General features: G+C 42.3%; 1 protein-coding gene and 1 non-coding gene across 2 annotated transcripts in view; both read right to left on the reverse strand.

Annotated features, from left to right (window-relative positions):
* The window catches only part of TEX14 (testis expressed 14, intercellular bridge forming factor), a 29,858-nt gene that overhangs the window by 14,680 nt on the left and 2,512 nt on the right, over positions 1–12,666 (reverse strand). The window contains exons 2-16 of the mRNA XM_035561158.2: positions 11,051–11,165; positions 10,584–10,749; positions 10,201–10,337; positions 9,509–9,590; positions 8,939–9,069; positions 7,959–8,072; positions 7,386–7,509; positions 6,392–6,570; positions 5,052–5,203; positions 4,094–4,284; positions 3,710–3,860; positions 2,363–3,348; positions 1,529–1,635; positions 953–1,032; positions 130–396 (exon numbers count right to left, since the gene is read on the reverse strand). Coding sequence (XP_035417051.1) covers positions 130–396; positions 953–1,032; positions 1,529–1,635; positions 2,363–3,348; positions 3,710–3,860; positions 4,094–4,284; positions 5,052–5,203; positions 6,392–6,570; positions 7,386–7,509; positions 7,959–8,072; positions 8,939–9,069; positions 9,509–9,590; positions 10,201–10,337; positions 10,584–10,749; positions 11,051–11,165 — 2,982 coding nt within the window. The remainder of the gene's footprint in view (positions 1–129; positions 397–952; positions 1,033–1,528; positions 1,636–2,362; positions 3,349–3,709; positions 3,861–4,093; positions 4,285–5,051; positions 5,204–6,391; positions 6,571–7,385; positions 7,510–7,958; positions 8,073–8,938; positions 9,070–9,508; positions 9,591–10,200; positions 10,338–10,583; positions 10,750–11,050; positions 11,166–12,666) is intronic.
* LOC118255210 (small nucleolar RNA U3) lies at positions 11,648–11,862 on the reverse strand. Its single transcript, XR_004780898.1, has one exon. It is a non-coding gene; the product is annotated as a small nucleolar RNA U3 (small nucleolar RNA).

Here is a 12,666-nt window from a genome sequence, read left to right on the forward strand (position 1 = left end):
CTGCTTTGGACAGGAGACTCTGGAAGAGAAGATGGCCGATTATTTTTAACAAAATCACAGAAGATGAAATCTGCTGGGAGATGGAAAGAGACAAAAAGGGAGATGAAATAATCCTTTTTTCAGCCTTACCCCCAGAACTTATGAACATAGACTCCAAATCACTCTCCTCAGATGCAGATCTATCCTCACAGCCCACATCCCAAGGCTCAACGTTGTCACCTGCATGCCATCTCTCTCTCTGTTGGTCTCGACTTTTTTGGACCCTAATGGCGATGTGTTGAAAGGCTTCCTCTATACTCTCCGTTTCACTTTCAGATGTACATTCACTGGTTGGATTTGTAGAAATGAGTTCCAGTTGTCCTGAGGCCACTCTTCTGGCCATTTCCTTTACTTCACCTACACAAAAGAACGAAATTTCCAGCTCATGCAACAGGATCTAAACCTTCAAACCCTTTCCTATGTTTCATTGTATCTGCATACTTGGAAATGCTGAAGTTATAAGCCTCTGTATTCCTTTATACAGAGAAGAACTAGGCGCTTCCTTCTATTTAAATTTAAAACCTGCATAAATCAATATGGACAAGCCTTCACATGAATAATTTTTGTTAGTTTGCATTCTCTATTATTCATTCTGTACTGCCATCCACTGGTCGTTGCTATACTACCCTTTCTAAATTCATACACCGTTCCTCCTTTACATCCTCTGAAACAGGGTCAGATATTCCTTGAGCTATAATAGTCAAACCATCTTAGCGTGGTTGTGACTATTCCATGGCCTGAATGCACAAGATGCTGGATTCCACTCACTTGGTTTTCCTCCTAGAACAGCCTAATAAAGTGATTAAGGCAGACAGACCTTTCTGGACTAACAAAACGTGTTAAGTTTTAATGCACTACACTGCAGTAAGACTTGCTAATAACATTAAAGCTTAGTTAACGCAAATTTACTTACTCCTCCATTCTGGTTGCCTCATCCTTCTCTCCTCACTTGTTTTTGTACTGTAAATTTCAGATGCTGATTTTGGATAGCACCTATGATAAATCATTACAAGACATGAGAAACTGTTAATGCACAAGTGTATTCTGTTAAGTATTCCCAGTCAATAAAACACTAGAAGTTGTCCCACAGCACCTAACGTAGGGCCTAACCCTCACCTATGAAAGCCAGAGTGTTTCTACTGAGAATTGAATGAGGCTGTGTACAGAGAAGAGAGCTGCCTTACTACTAGCTTCACCATTAGATTGCTCTCCTTAGGCACTGTTAGTTTCAGACTACTGACCTCCATCAGAAAAGCATTCGCAATCTGTCTGAATACTTTAGAGGTAACTGCCCTGTTGCAGTAGTTACCCTGTCAGCTCCGCAGCTGACAATGAGTCACAGCAGGGTCCTAATTGGACAGATGGCTTCTGGCTTACTGTAAAAACATTCAATGCCATCTTTAATCCCGGATGTGTCTACTTTTGACAGTGGCTGTAGCAAGATGAATCTGCTAGAATTAATTCTTTTGTGAACGTGATCAAAACTTACCACCTCTCTTCTTCACTTCCACTTGCTGCAGAATGTGAATCACTCCCTCTCTGACACTGCAAGTTGAACTTATTTTTGCGTCTTACAGATACACGTGGGAGTAAATGCTGAAATGAGTCCAACAAGCCATGATTCAGCACATTGGGCACTCTGTTAATTATCGGTTGAGCTGTCTGTGGGACATACTAAGAACCAGACCATGCAAATTCTACTTCCTACATTTTATTTCAGTACTACTTCTCAAGTGAAGGGATCACAACTCCAGGCCTTAACCTAGTAAAAGCTCTGCCTGGATCTATAGCAGGTTTCATGTGCATGTAAGCAGACTGTCATGACACCTGGCTCCCAGAGGAAGGAGTAGACCTAATGACCCAAGATCAGTCCCACAGCAGATACAATACAAGTTTCTCTCTCTTTCAGCTAAGCATGTCAGCTACTTATAGTTAATAAATAATTCTAGGTCATTTTCATTATTAAGTGGCAGCCCAGACCTCCTTAACTAAGGATACCCCCCTGCACCCCCAAAAAAAGTAATAAAATAATAATAATCTTTCTCCGCTTGCCATTTTCCCTAACAGTCCCACTTCAATTTTAGCACAAGATTTTACTCCCTCCTCAATTATTGGACAAATATTTTTCTGGGGAAAATATAAAATTACTACTGCAACACTGAGCTGACCATTTTGTTTTCTTTTCTACATACAATGCATATAGCATGCACATATATTTTAAAAGACAGATTCTTCCTTTCTCTTGGATGCCATTCATAACTGTCTCTTTACCATAAACCCGCTAAAGAACACAGTAGTAACAAACACCTGCTCCACACTTTACCTCATGGTCTAGGCCCTCTCGATTATCCAGGCTTTTCACCCCACTGAAGCTGAGATCATGCTGGTTGTTTTCATTTTTACTCTTACTCATCTGATGAAAGCTCTTCCACTTTTCATTCTGAGCTGCCCACGTTTCCTCTGCTGCCTTTGAAATAGCCTGGAAACCATCTCTACCCAAACCTCCTCGTGCCTCGTGTGTTACCAGAGGTGGAATATAGTCACTTGAGGGCGGACCTATGGCTTTCCATAAAAAAACATTAAGTCCAGAAAAAGGGTTATTGGTGTTTTGGTAGATATCATCAGATCTGTTCCAGGGTCTGTCATGAAAAGTTTGCTTAGAAAGCTGATACGTTCCCATTTCCTGGAGCAGCTTCTTTTGCCTTTCATTGGCAATGAATTTGTCCAGTTTTAACTCTGTTCTGCACAGGGAATCTGCTGCCTGCTGCAACATGCTCTGAACAATCTTTAAATTAAGGACACATTTACTGATGTGCTGCTCATCTGGGGACGGACCACTCATTCTTCTCCCAGCATCTCCTCTCACCTGTGCCAGCATGCACAGGTCAGAGACGTCACTTTCCCCTTCCTCCTCTTCTGTAGTGTCCTCTGTGACTGAGTCTGAAACGCCACATTCCTCATAAGCTGGCTTTTCCTCACAGTACACTCCAGGGGACACAAAGAGGTCTCTGAGGGCCGCCTTATCTTTTACCTTTTGCTGCCTTTCTTTATCCTTTAGAGTCTGACCTACTCCAGCTCCTTCTTCCAGGAAGTCTTCATGAGATTCTGGATAACTGGCCAAGATTTCATTCATTTCAAAGCTACAGAGGCTGTCATCCACATCACTGACACTGCAGGTCGCCTGGACTTCAGAATCTAAGTCGTGAATTTTTTCCTGTGCAACTGGCTGTAGATTGCTCGATGCCTCACAGTCTACTAAAGCATTAGTCTCCTCAGGAAAAAGAGAGTATCTTGGGGCAGGAGAGCTGTCTGGAAAATTTGATGTTAGGTGTTTAGCTACTCCTCCAGATGTCCAGACACACTGCTTTTGTACATTTAGCAGTCAACACCTTTTAGATATTGCATAAGCAGCATTTAACACCTCTGCTGAAAGCAGTGTGCCTGAACTTCAATCATTAACTCGACATACAGTCTTGAGTTTACATTAATAATTAGGGTGGAAGGTAAAATCCAAATCTAATTGCTTTCTGTTTTCAATCTATATCATCAAATCTGTAAGTGCTACCATTTCAGTTATTTACAGTAGATCTTCATGGACTGAGAAAAATCCTAAGCAAAGGACACACAACACCTTGCTAAAAAACAAAAACAAACAAAAAAAACAACTTACCAGCCTCTGTTACCTCTTTTTCATGCAGTTCCAGTGTTCCCTTCTGGTAGCTAAAAGCTGATGCCAAACAGATGTTTATATCTGCAAAAACGGCAGGCCTTTGCACTTTTGACATTTCATCAGTGTGCCCAGTCTGAGACTTAGTCAAGTCCTGTAACACAAGAAATACTTTTAGAAGCATCTTTAATCTTCAATTAAAATCTCCAATCTAGTCTCCACCTTCTATTTTAAGGTGGTTTGCCTCCATGATCAGAGAAGGATACTCACTGTTCAGATTTCACACAAAAAACCTCCCACCTAGATTTAAGCTGAACATCTTGAATCCAAATGAACATAAAACTCTTCCATTTTTAAAACATGAAAGGCTACTATCCTGGAAATCACCTTTAAATCATTTTTCAGTATATACTGAATATCCTGAAGGTTCATGGAGCGGTTCTTCTGTTTAGGTTCTAGCCCTGACTTTACTACACCATAGTAAGGTATAGGAAGTCTGACATCCGCTTCTAACTGCTGTCCTGAAATTATGAGTTGTTTAATAACAGAGTCTTCCACACCTTTCCAGGGCAGGGTCTCTGCAATGCATAAATACAGATTTTATGCCACAACCTGTATATTAAGGGAGGGACAGGGGGTACGGAAACAAGAGAGAGATCAAAACAAGGAAGCATTTCGTCTGCACGTTCTGTAAGTTACAACTACTGTCACAAACTAAAACAGTATTCAATCCAGAATCCAGCCCGGCATCTCCCTATCTCACATCAACAGTGGATGCTTTAAAGGGAGCTGACAGTAATCTCTTGGCTACAGTCACACAGTAACCCACACTCTGTATCCTTCATTCCTAACCAGCTACCCTTCTAGGTTTAATTTTCAGAGTAATTATTTTTTTACCCCATTTCTCTGTCAAAATAGTCCAAGTCAACAAATAACAAAAGTTTACCTGCAAATTTTCATATTCATGAAAAGGATGAAAGGTGCACAAACTTGTTTTGCATATTGCAAAAAATTAACTGAGTATTTTGCTGTCCTTGCATGAAGGAGATTAAACAGCAGCAATACAACATACACAGAATTCTGTATTTGTATTGCCTACCATTAATCTCGTCTCTTAGTTAAGCAATTTCAAGCTTTTCAATTACACTTTACAAGTGTCTCCAACAGTCTTTGCCATTGTCACCAACGTTTGTTTTTTGCCTGGTGGGTTCCTCCTCCAGGTTAATTCTGTATGTGCAATAACAGCAAGGTTTTATGCAGCCACTTAGGGAAAATAAACAGTCTGCACTGAAAATCTTCATTGGGCTACTCTAGTGACAAAAGAAGCCTAAGCTTATGCACATACCTGTCAAGGCCTCCTGCATTACTGTACAGAAACTGTAAACATCCGATTTCACTGTGACAGTTTTTTCAAGGATTACTTCAGGTGAGCACCATTTAAATAGCTGGACTGGGACAGGAATACGAGTCAGATCACTGTGTTCTCCACCATCTTTGCTATACGAAAGGAGAAAAAAAGTTATAAATTGGGACACACAGCACATTCCTCTAAACAACTGTGTCTTTTGGAATCAAGCACCTGAGTTTGTTTTTATCTTCTTCTAGCTTAAATACCTAAAAGATCCAAGCAGACCTGCAAAAAAAATCTGTTGTATTTTCACACCAACAAATCCTGTATTTTGGTGTTGTAGAGCAAACAATTTTTCTTGCAGAAGTAACAACCCCTTTAAAAACTTTACACCAAGCAATAGTCAGAGTTGAAAAGTTCCCCATAGTATTTTTACAACCAATTCTTCAGCATTCTGTGCCGACAGCAGACTGCAGACAAAAGAGAAAAAGGTGTCTTCTAGACTGTCAATTATTTTGCAACGTATACATGTCTAAAAGCTAACTTCTTCCTCACACAAACTGCGATTTGTGTTATTTATTTCACAGTAGGCTGCAAGTATCTGTAGCTATAAGAAACAGCCAAGATTTAGTAAAAAAATGAGTTTTCAAGGACAGTAGGAAGTATCTTTGCTCATTTCATGACATTTCCATTGTCAGTTTTTTGTTTATTATCAATTTTACTCTCTCTCTTTACGGTGTAACCGACCTTTTATTCCCTTTCTAATCCAGCTGCACTGCAGGAAAGAAGTTTATACAAGTACATAGTAATTTACCAGATAAAAATGTATTGTGTCCCTCATAAAAGGGACAAAGATGTACTAAAGCTTCTTCTCGTCATTGGTGGCACTTAATAACTACTACCAGATCTTTGGCCCTTTTGGCAAGCCTCCATAACTGCAAATTCAGCAGAAGAAGAAGTGAATTAAAGTATTTCCAGCCCTGCAACAGAATTAGTGACTGACTCAAAGAGAAATTTCATCTCTTCTGTAAGATTACATTCTGTCTCTGACAGTACCTCTAAACTCCAGTGAAGACCATCTTCTCTTAATAGTTTCAGATACTCGTAACACAGAATCTAAGTTCACCTAAAACTTGCCACATAGCCTGTAGCAAAGTTCATGTACCTGAGCAGCGATAATTTAGAGTTCTTCTCTCCTGTAACTCTGTTGCCTGGCTCAGAGGCAGGGGAGTCACCTAGTCATCAAACAGGACACCTGCTAAACCACTTCAGCAGAATTCAGCACTAGATTTGGTTTTGTGTTTGTTCCCTCCACAAACAGTGAGGCAATTCTTTACCTCTCTATCATGTATTCCATGTTGCACAGCTTTGCCTCTCCAGAAGAAACAATCTGAATAGCATGGGATGTAATCGAACGATGGATAAACCCCCGGGAGTGTAGAAAACGCAAAGCATCATTAATTTGAAGCAGTACATGCAAAATTGTCTCCATGCGCAGCACTGGAAATTCTGTACGCTGAAAAAAAAACAGAAGTACCCATTTTGTATTGCAGGTCTTCAAAGCCTGAACTACTGAGAAATCATTGTACGCTAGGAGGCAAAGAAAGCAAAAATGAAATGTATTTCATTGTAGTAAAAGTCATATGAATTACACTTTCTGAACAACATACATGCTCTCAGTACCAAACAAACTACTAATACACTAAACAGAAATTAAGGAAAAAGACACTGATAATGCCAAAATTCACCCTGAAGCAGAATCAACTCTTAGAATCTCCTGTCTTTATCTGCAACTTATCCGTAATTTAGATGTTTGTACTTGGACACTTAGGGAAAAAAAAAAAAAAAAAAAAGGATTCAATTAACTATGGAAAAAGAAGAGAAAAATATCAAGTGATAATAACAAAATACAAACTGGTTGATTAAAAACATGCAACCGAGCTCACACCTTCATTGTTATATACAGGCAGCCTGCAGCAAATTGCATGCATATATTAAAGGACAAAAGCTGGTCTCACCACATTTGCGGTGCACAATCACATGCAGAAGTTCAATGGAATTTAATAGCAGCCATTTTAAGATCAGTACCAAACAAGAAATCCAACGCAACTGCACCTAAACATCAACTGAAGTATTTGCCAATGGCAAATTTCACCAGCATGTACAGAGTACCTAATACTGTGCAATGAAATAGAAACCTTAATACAGACCAGTGATTTTGTATTTTAAATGAGTAAAGACTGCAAATATAGTTACTGAACTCCTTTCTCTCAAATAATTACTGATAATTACTGAAATAATTACGATAGTATTTACAAGTATTCCAATTACCCTTTCATGAAGGATGCTGTACAAAGAGCCAAAGTTTACCCTTTCGTATACTAAACGGATTTTCTCCAAATCACTAGACAGACAAACAGACATCAATTGCAGCAAATGCGGATGACGGAGTTTACTGCAAAGGGAGAGGGGAAAAAAATTACAACAAATCTAAGATTAAAAAAGTACTGGCCCTCTGGGTCTTTTTACCAATACAACATGTATGCTTATAACTTATTGTTTAAATAGCCAAAATTAGAAAAGAACGGTAGATTAGGAAGCATTTAAGAAATAGGGCTTGCTGGTGCTACTAGGGCAATCTATAAGCAAGCCCTCCAGGAAAATGCAATGAGGCATTCACACAGATCTATCAGAAAAGAATAGTGTATTCTTTATCTGTATCCTTCTCCTGTATTATACATAGTGAAGAAAATGGAGTAGGAAGACAGAGAAGAAAGACCTGCATTCCTCATTTGGAGAGAAAGCAGAGTCACAGTGTGATTCACCTCAAGAAGACTGTCAGGCTTTCTCCCAGCCTCAAACCCCTGCAGCACCTGTGCCCACTGCACATGCACTTGTTCTTACCTACTGTGCTCCTGCTCTGCAATGAGAAGATCAGCTAAGCGCAGCTTACTGCAGTTCTGATGGGGCTCAAAGCTGAGTTCCTTCACTGTAACTCTGCTGCTTCCCCACATTAAGCTACAAGGAGGAGAGGACTATCTATGACATGCTTTTTACAGGTTCACGCCCTCCCTCCCCCCTCTGGTCACAGGACTACTTCCAAAGAATTTTGTGATTCCAAAATGCTCTGGTGCTGGTCTCCTACCGTTAGTAACAATCCATTATTTTGATCAACCAGGCAATAGCATATATTCTTTCAAATGGATAATAAATTCTCATCCTGTTAAAGACAGGATGCGGCAGAACACGTCTGCTGTTGAAAGACACTACCTTTCCATGGCCCAAGGTAAAGAACAAAAACACTCTAAAACCCCTTTCACTAAGACCATCAGCCCACTTTGATACAAGCCAGAGCTTTGTGAAGATAAATCACTGATTTGCAGATTCCCTAGGTGCATCTTTCAGGCACAACTACTTGCTACACAATACAAGAGATTAATAAATAAATTTTAAGAAGGCCGGAGTTTGCACTTGCAACACTAAGTTTGCCACAGGTCTGAGCAAGTGGGCCACAGACATGCACATCCAGAGGCCTGTGGTCTGACCTGACAATTACAAGGGCTGAACGCTGAACAAAGCAACCCGTGCTACCCCAACAATTTATTTCCCAGCACAAAACAGGAATCGGTAACTAAACACTGTGATCGGTGGGTAACCACGTATGGGTTAATAGTGCCAGAAGGGACAAGAGCAACCTATAGGTATCAAAAAGGTCTAAAGAACACACCAATGGGTGGGCTGCAAAATTCAAGTTGCTGACAGAAGTAGTGGATGAATACTCACCAGACAAAGAAAGCAACCCAGACAAAGCACCTATACAATTTGCTACTGAACAGTAGCAAATACACACGAAGAGGGGGTAAAGTCCTTTTGATTCCACTCACTTTGTCATGATCATGCATGGTCCAACATGGTAAGAAAACGTCGGTTCATCATCTGCCTGACCCACGTCTTTTTCCCCAATAATAGGGAGAGATGCCAAGTACCCTAGATGCCTGCTGCCTGCAAGATAGAACTGAAACAGCACCCGCACATAAACCGAAAGGAATATGCAACAGTTCCCAAGACCTGCATTACATCTGCCACAAACTCACTAAAATCTTTAACCCAATCACTGCAATGTGAACATTAGCCAAAGCATCACAATGAAGCCTTAAAGTTATCTATGTGAAAAGCTTAACTTTCTAGTGGAGTTGAATAAGGAACACAGAAACAGTCACAGAGAAGACTTCACTGTTTTTTTTTCCCAAACCAGCTTCCTCTGATAAGGCCAAATGACTAAAGGTCTGAATATTTGGGGTCCCCACAGCTTTTTTCCACCACTTCAGTAGAAAGAAGAACGTACTAAGAATCAAAAATAATGGAGGCAAGGTAATTACTGTGAAGAACATCTGACCGAAAATCATGAAATCTGTATTAATATCGTTAGAAAACCATTATCCATAGCATCTTACCTTCCCAAAACCAAAGCTGTAAATGTTCCTGGCTGCATTAGCTCCACCTTTTAGAAATCTACCCAAAGGACTGTCAACATTTCTATATATCAAAAACATAAATAATAGGAGTAACTAATATGCCACGACAGAGGGAGAGTACAGAAATAATGCAACAGCCACGTATTTTTAATATCATGATTGTAACGCATATGCTGAAATTTCAGATTATTGTACAAGTAATTGAAGCTTTTAAAACACACTTTTATGATATGTATGTTTCAAGCATGGTGGCCAAATATACATATATACACACATATAATCACAGGCACCATGCATCACCTTTTCTTCACAGGTATGTATTTTTCCTAACAAATATCTGACATAAAAGCTCATGAAATTGTTGTAAACACACCACCGAAAGATTTAGTGACCTTGAAAAGTCAAGAACAAACTACTACAGCCATTTTAACGCTACTTAATACAGTATTTCTTATCACTGATTTCAAGAGTAAATATTAAGAGACGTCTACAACTATCAATTTCTATTTGGAACTCCCATAACAAAAATAAAAAGAATGATCATTCCTAATATGCTTTGGTTTCAAATCCAATAGCATCAAAAAGGAACAAAAACACATTAACTTCTTTATATAATATGGAGTAAGAGTCCAGGAGAATCAATACTTGAGCACATGAAAATATATTCTTACCCTTGAACAAGACCACCAAACCTAGATGGACTACAAACCAGCGCTTTTGAGGAGCAAACCTTCCTGAGTTGATCACAGGGAAAATTTTGAATGGCAGCCTGCATGTGGAATGTACAGCGCTGTATGAATTCCAGCATCTGGGTGGAGAAGGAGAGGAAGAAAAAAATGACCTCAGAACTGTAAGTTACTCCATTTTGAATTAATAAATCCCGGCCAACAAAAAATACCTCATTATTTGAAATACTGCAAGTAAGTTGCAAATAAGTAGGCACTTCAGGAAATTTATATGCAAAAGGTTTTGAAGAAAATTACATGAAAACATTAAAAAAAATTATCAAACACTATGTGACTAACTAGACATATCCACTTAAATGCACACATACCTGAGCACTGCTTTCTTTGTCAGCTGACATAGCCCAACACTGTGGATTTTTTCCATCTTTATCGTGTACTCTCAGGTCACCTCCTTCATCCAGTAACTTGCTAAGAATCCACTGATTTCCTGAGAATGCACCTGCGTGGACTGGGGTGCTTCCATCATAACAGCGACTGAGGAACATGAAAACAAGAAGGTTTCAGCCAACCACTACCAAATTCAACCAGCTGAGCCTCTGAGAAAGAAAGCAGTGTAAACATAAAGCTTCTGTACACCCAAACAGCAACATGTACAACGGCACAAGGAAAATTAAGCACCTACTTACATTTCAGGAGCTTTGGCTCAAATAGCAGTATGTGTCTTAAGCACTTCTTCGCAATACACAGCGAATATTGTGTATTACACTGACTAAACCCACTACAAGATTAAGTATCAGTTCCAGTTTAAAAGTATAAACTTATTTTTGTACTTAACTGATTAGGGTCAGAGCCATAATCCAACAGCACATCCACTATTTTACCAAGACCTAACAATGCAGCAGTGAAGAGAGACGTCTGGCCCATGGAATTCACAGCATCAACAAAGGTGCCTACAAGAACACAAAAGATGACTATAGATGGATGTTTTAATTATTCACCCCATAAGAAAAAAAGCTGTGGGTTATTTAATACTGAAATGGACGGCTGTATTCCCTCCGAGATAGTGGGAAAGTGCAATGTGGTATTAACTGAACGATAATGAAGAATTATTAAGTATTCTTCATAACTCTCTATATGCCATGCCCCTGCTACTGTGCAGTGTTTTCATATAAACAAGGTGTAAAAGCGTGAAGTATTAATTCAGATGAGTGTGGATAACACCAGAGCACTTAACTAAAAGCTGAATTCCCCTAACAGGGTCACTAAGAGGAATATTGTGGCACCTTCACGGGTTTGACCCAACGAAATCGATTTACAATCTGAGTGCAGAACAGCAGCCTCGCTTTTAGGAAAACGGATCTGTAACACGCTGAGGTATCACATCACCTCTTCCCCACCAAAACCTGTTTTTCACAAGTGAAAAAGGACACAAACCACTCAGCCTGTGCTCTCTCCCTCCCACACCCCGTAAAGGGGTCGGGAACGGTCATCGATGGCGGGAGGCCCCTGCACAGCAGCAGCGCCGCCCGCCCGCCTCGCGCTCAGGAGAGAACACGCCGCTCCTCCTCGTGGCTTGTGACGCCGGACACTTTCGATCACACTCCTCTAGTTACCGACTACAGAAATGATCCCTGAAAGTATAGTCCTGGCCTCGCACCCGCCCCAAGCCGGGTCCCACGGCCGCCGACCGGCCCCGAAGTCACGGCAACCCCCCGCTCCCCGCCCGGCCCCGCTGCCTTCCCGTCCCCCGCGCCCCGCCGCGCCCCCGCCGCCGTGCGCGCCCCCGCTGCGGCCCCGCGCCCCCCGGGAGCGCCCCGCGAGTGGGTTTGACGGGACACGCCCCCTCATTTGCATGTAGCGCGCTGCCCGGCCAATCAGGCGCGCTGCTCTCAGGGCGCCGCCCCCGTGCTGCAGCCCCGGGGCGCGGAGCGGGGCCGCGACCGCCGGACCCCGGGCAGCGCCGAGCCGCCGGCAGGGGAAGGGCAGCAGGAGCGCTGCGCTGTGCGGTGTCACCCGGAGGTGACACCCGGGTGTCAGCGCAACACGGAGCGGCTTCTCCTGGCCCCAGACTTCCTCCGGATGCTGCCTCACGCCGTGTCCCGGCGCAGCACGCAGAGCGCGGCACCCAGCAGCACCCCCCAGCCCTGCTCGAGCGGGCACGGTGCTGCGGAGCCCGAGGCACGCGGCCTCCCATTGCCTCCCGCAGGCCGACACGCTGCTTCTCCCCAGCCCCCTGCCGAGCTGGCCCAGTCCCCCAGGACCGCTCCCAGCGCCCACCACGCCGTCTTCCCTCACACAACAGACGGCTCCAGAACACCACCACCCAGCCCCCGCACCGGGGTGCCAACAGACCTCCGAAGCAGTTCTTTCCACCCCCGGCCCCTCGGGACACCGACACCCAACGCAGCGCGGCCGCCCCTTCTTCCCAGGCTGGGGCCGGCCCCTGCTGTC

The sequence above is a fragment of the Cygnus atratus genome, chromosome 20, assembly GCF_013377495.2.
Source record: "Cygnus atratus isolate AKBS03 ecotype Queensland, Australia chromosome 20, CAtr_DNAZoo_HiC_assembly, whole genome shotgun sequence".
In the NCBI taxonomy this organism is placed as follows: Eukaryota; Metazoa; Chordata; class Aves; order Anseriformes; family Anatidae; genus Cygnus; species Cygnus atratus.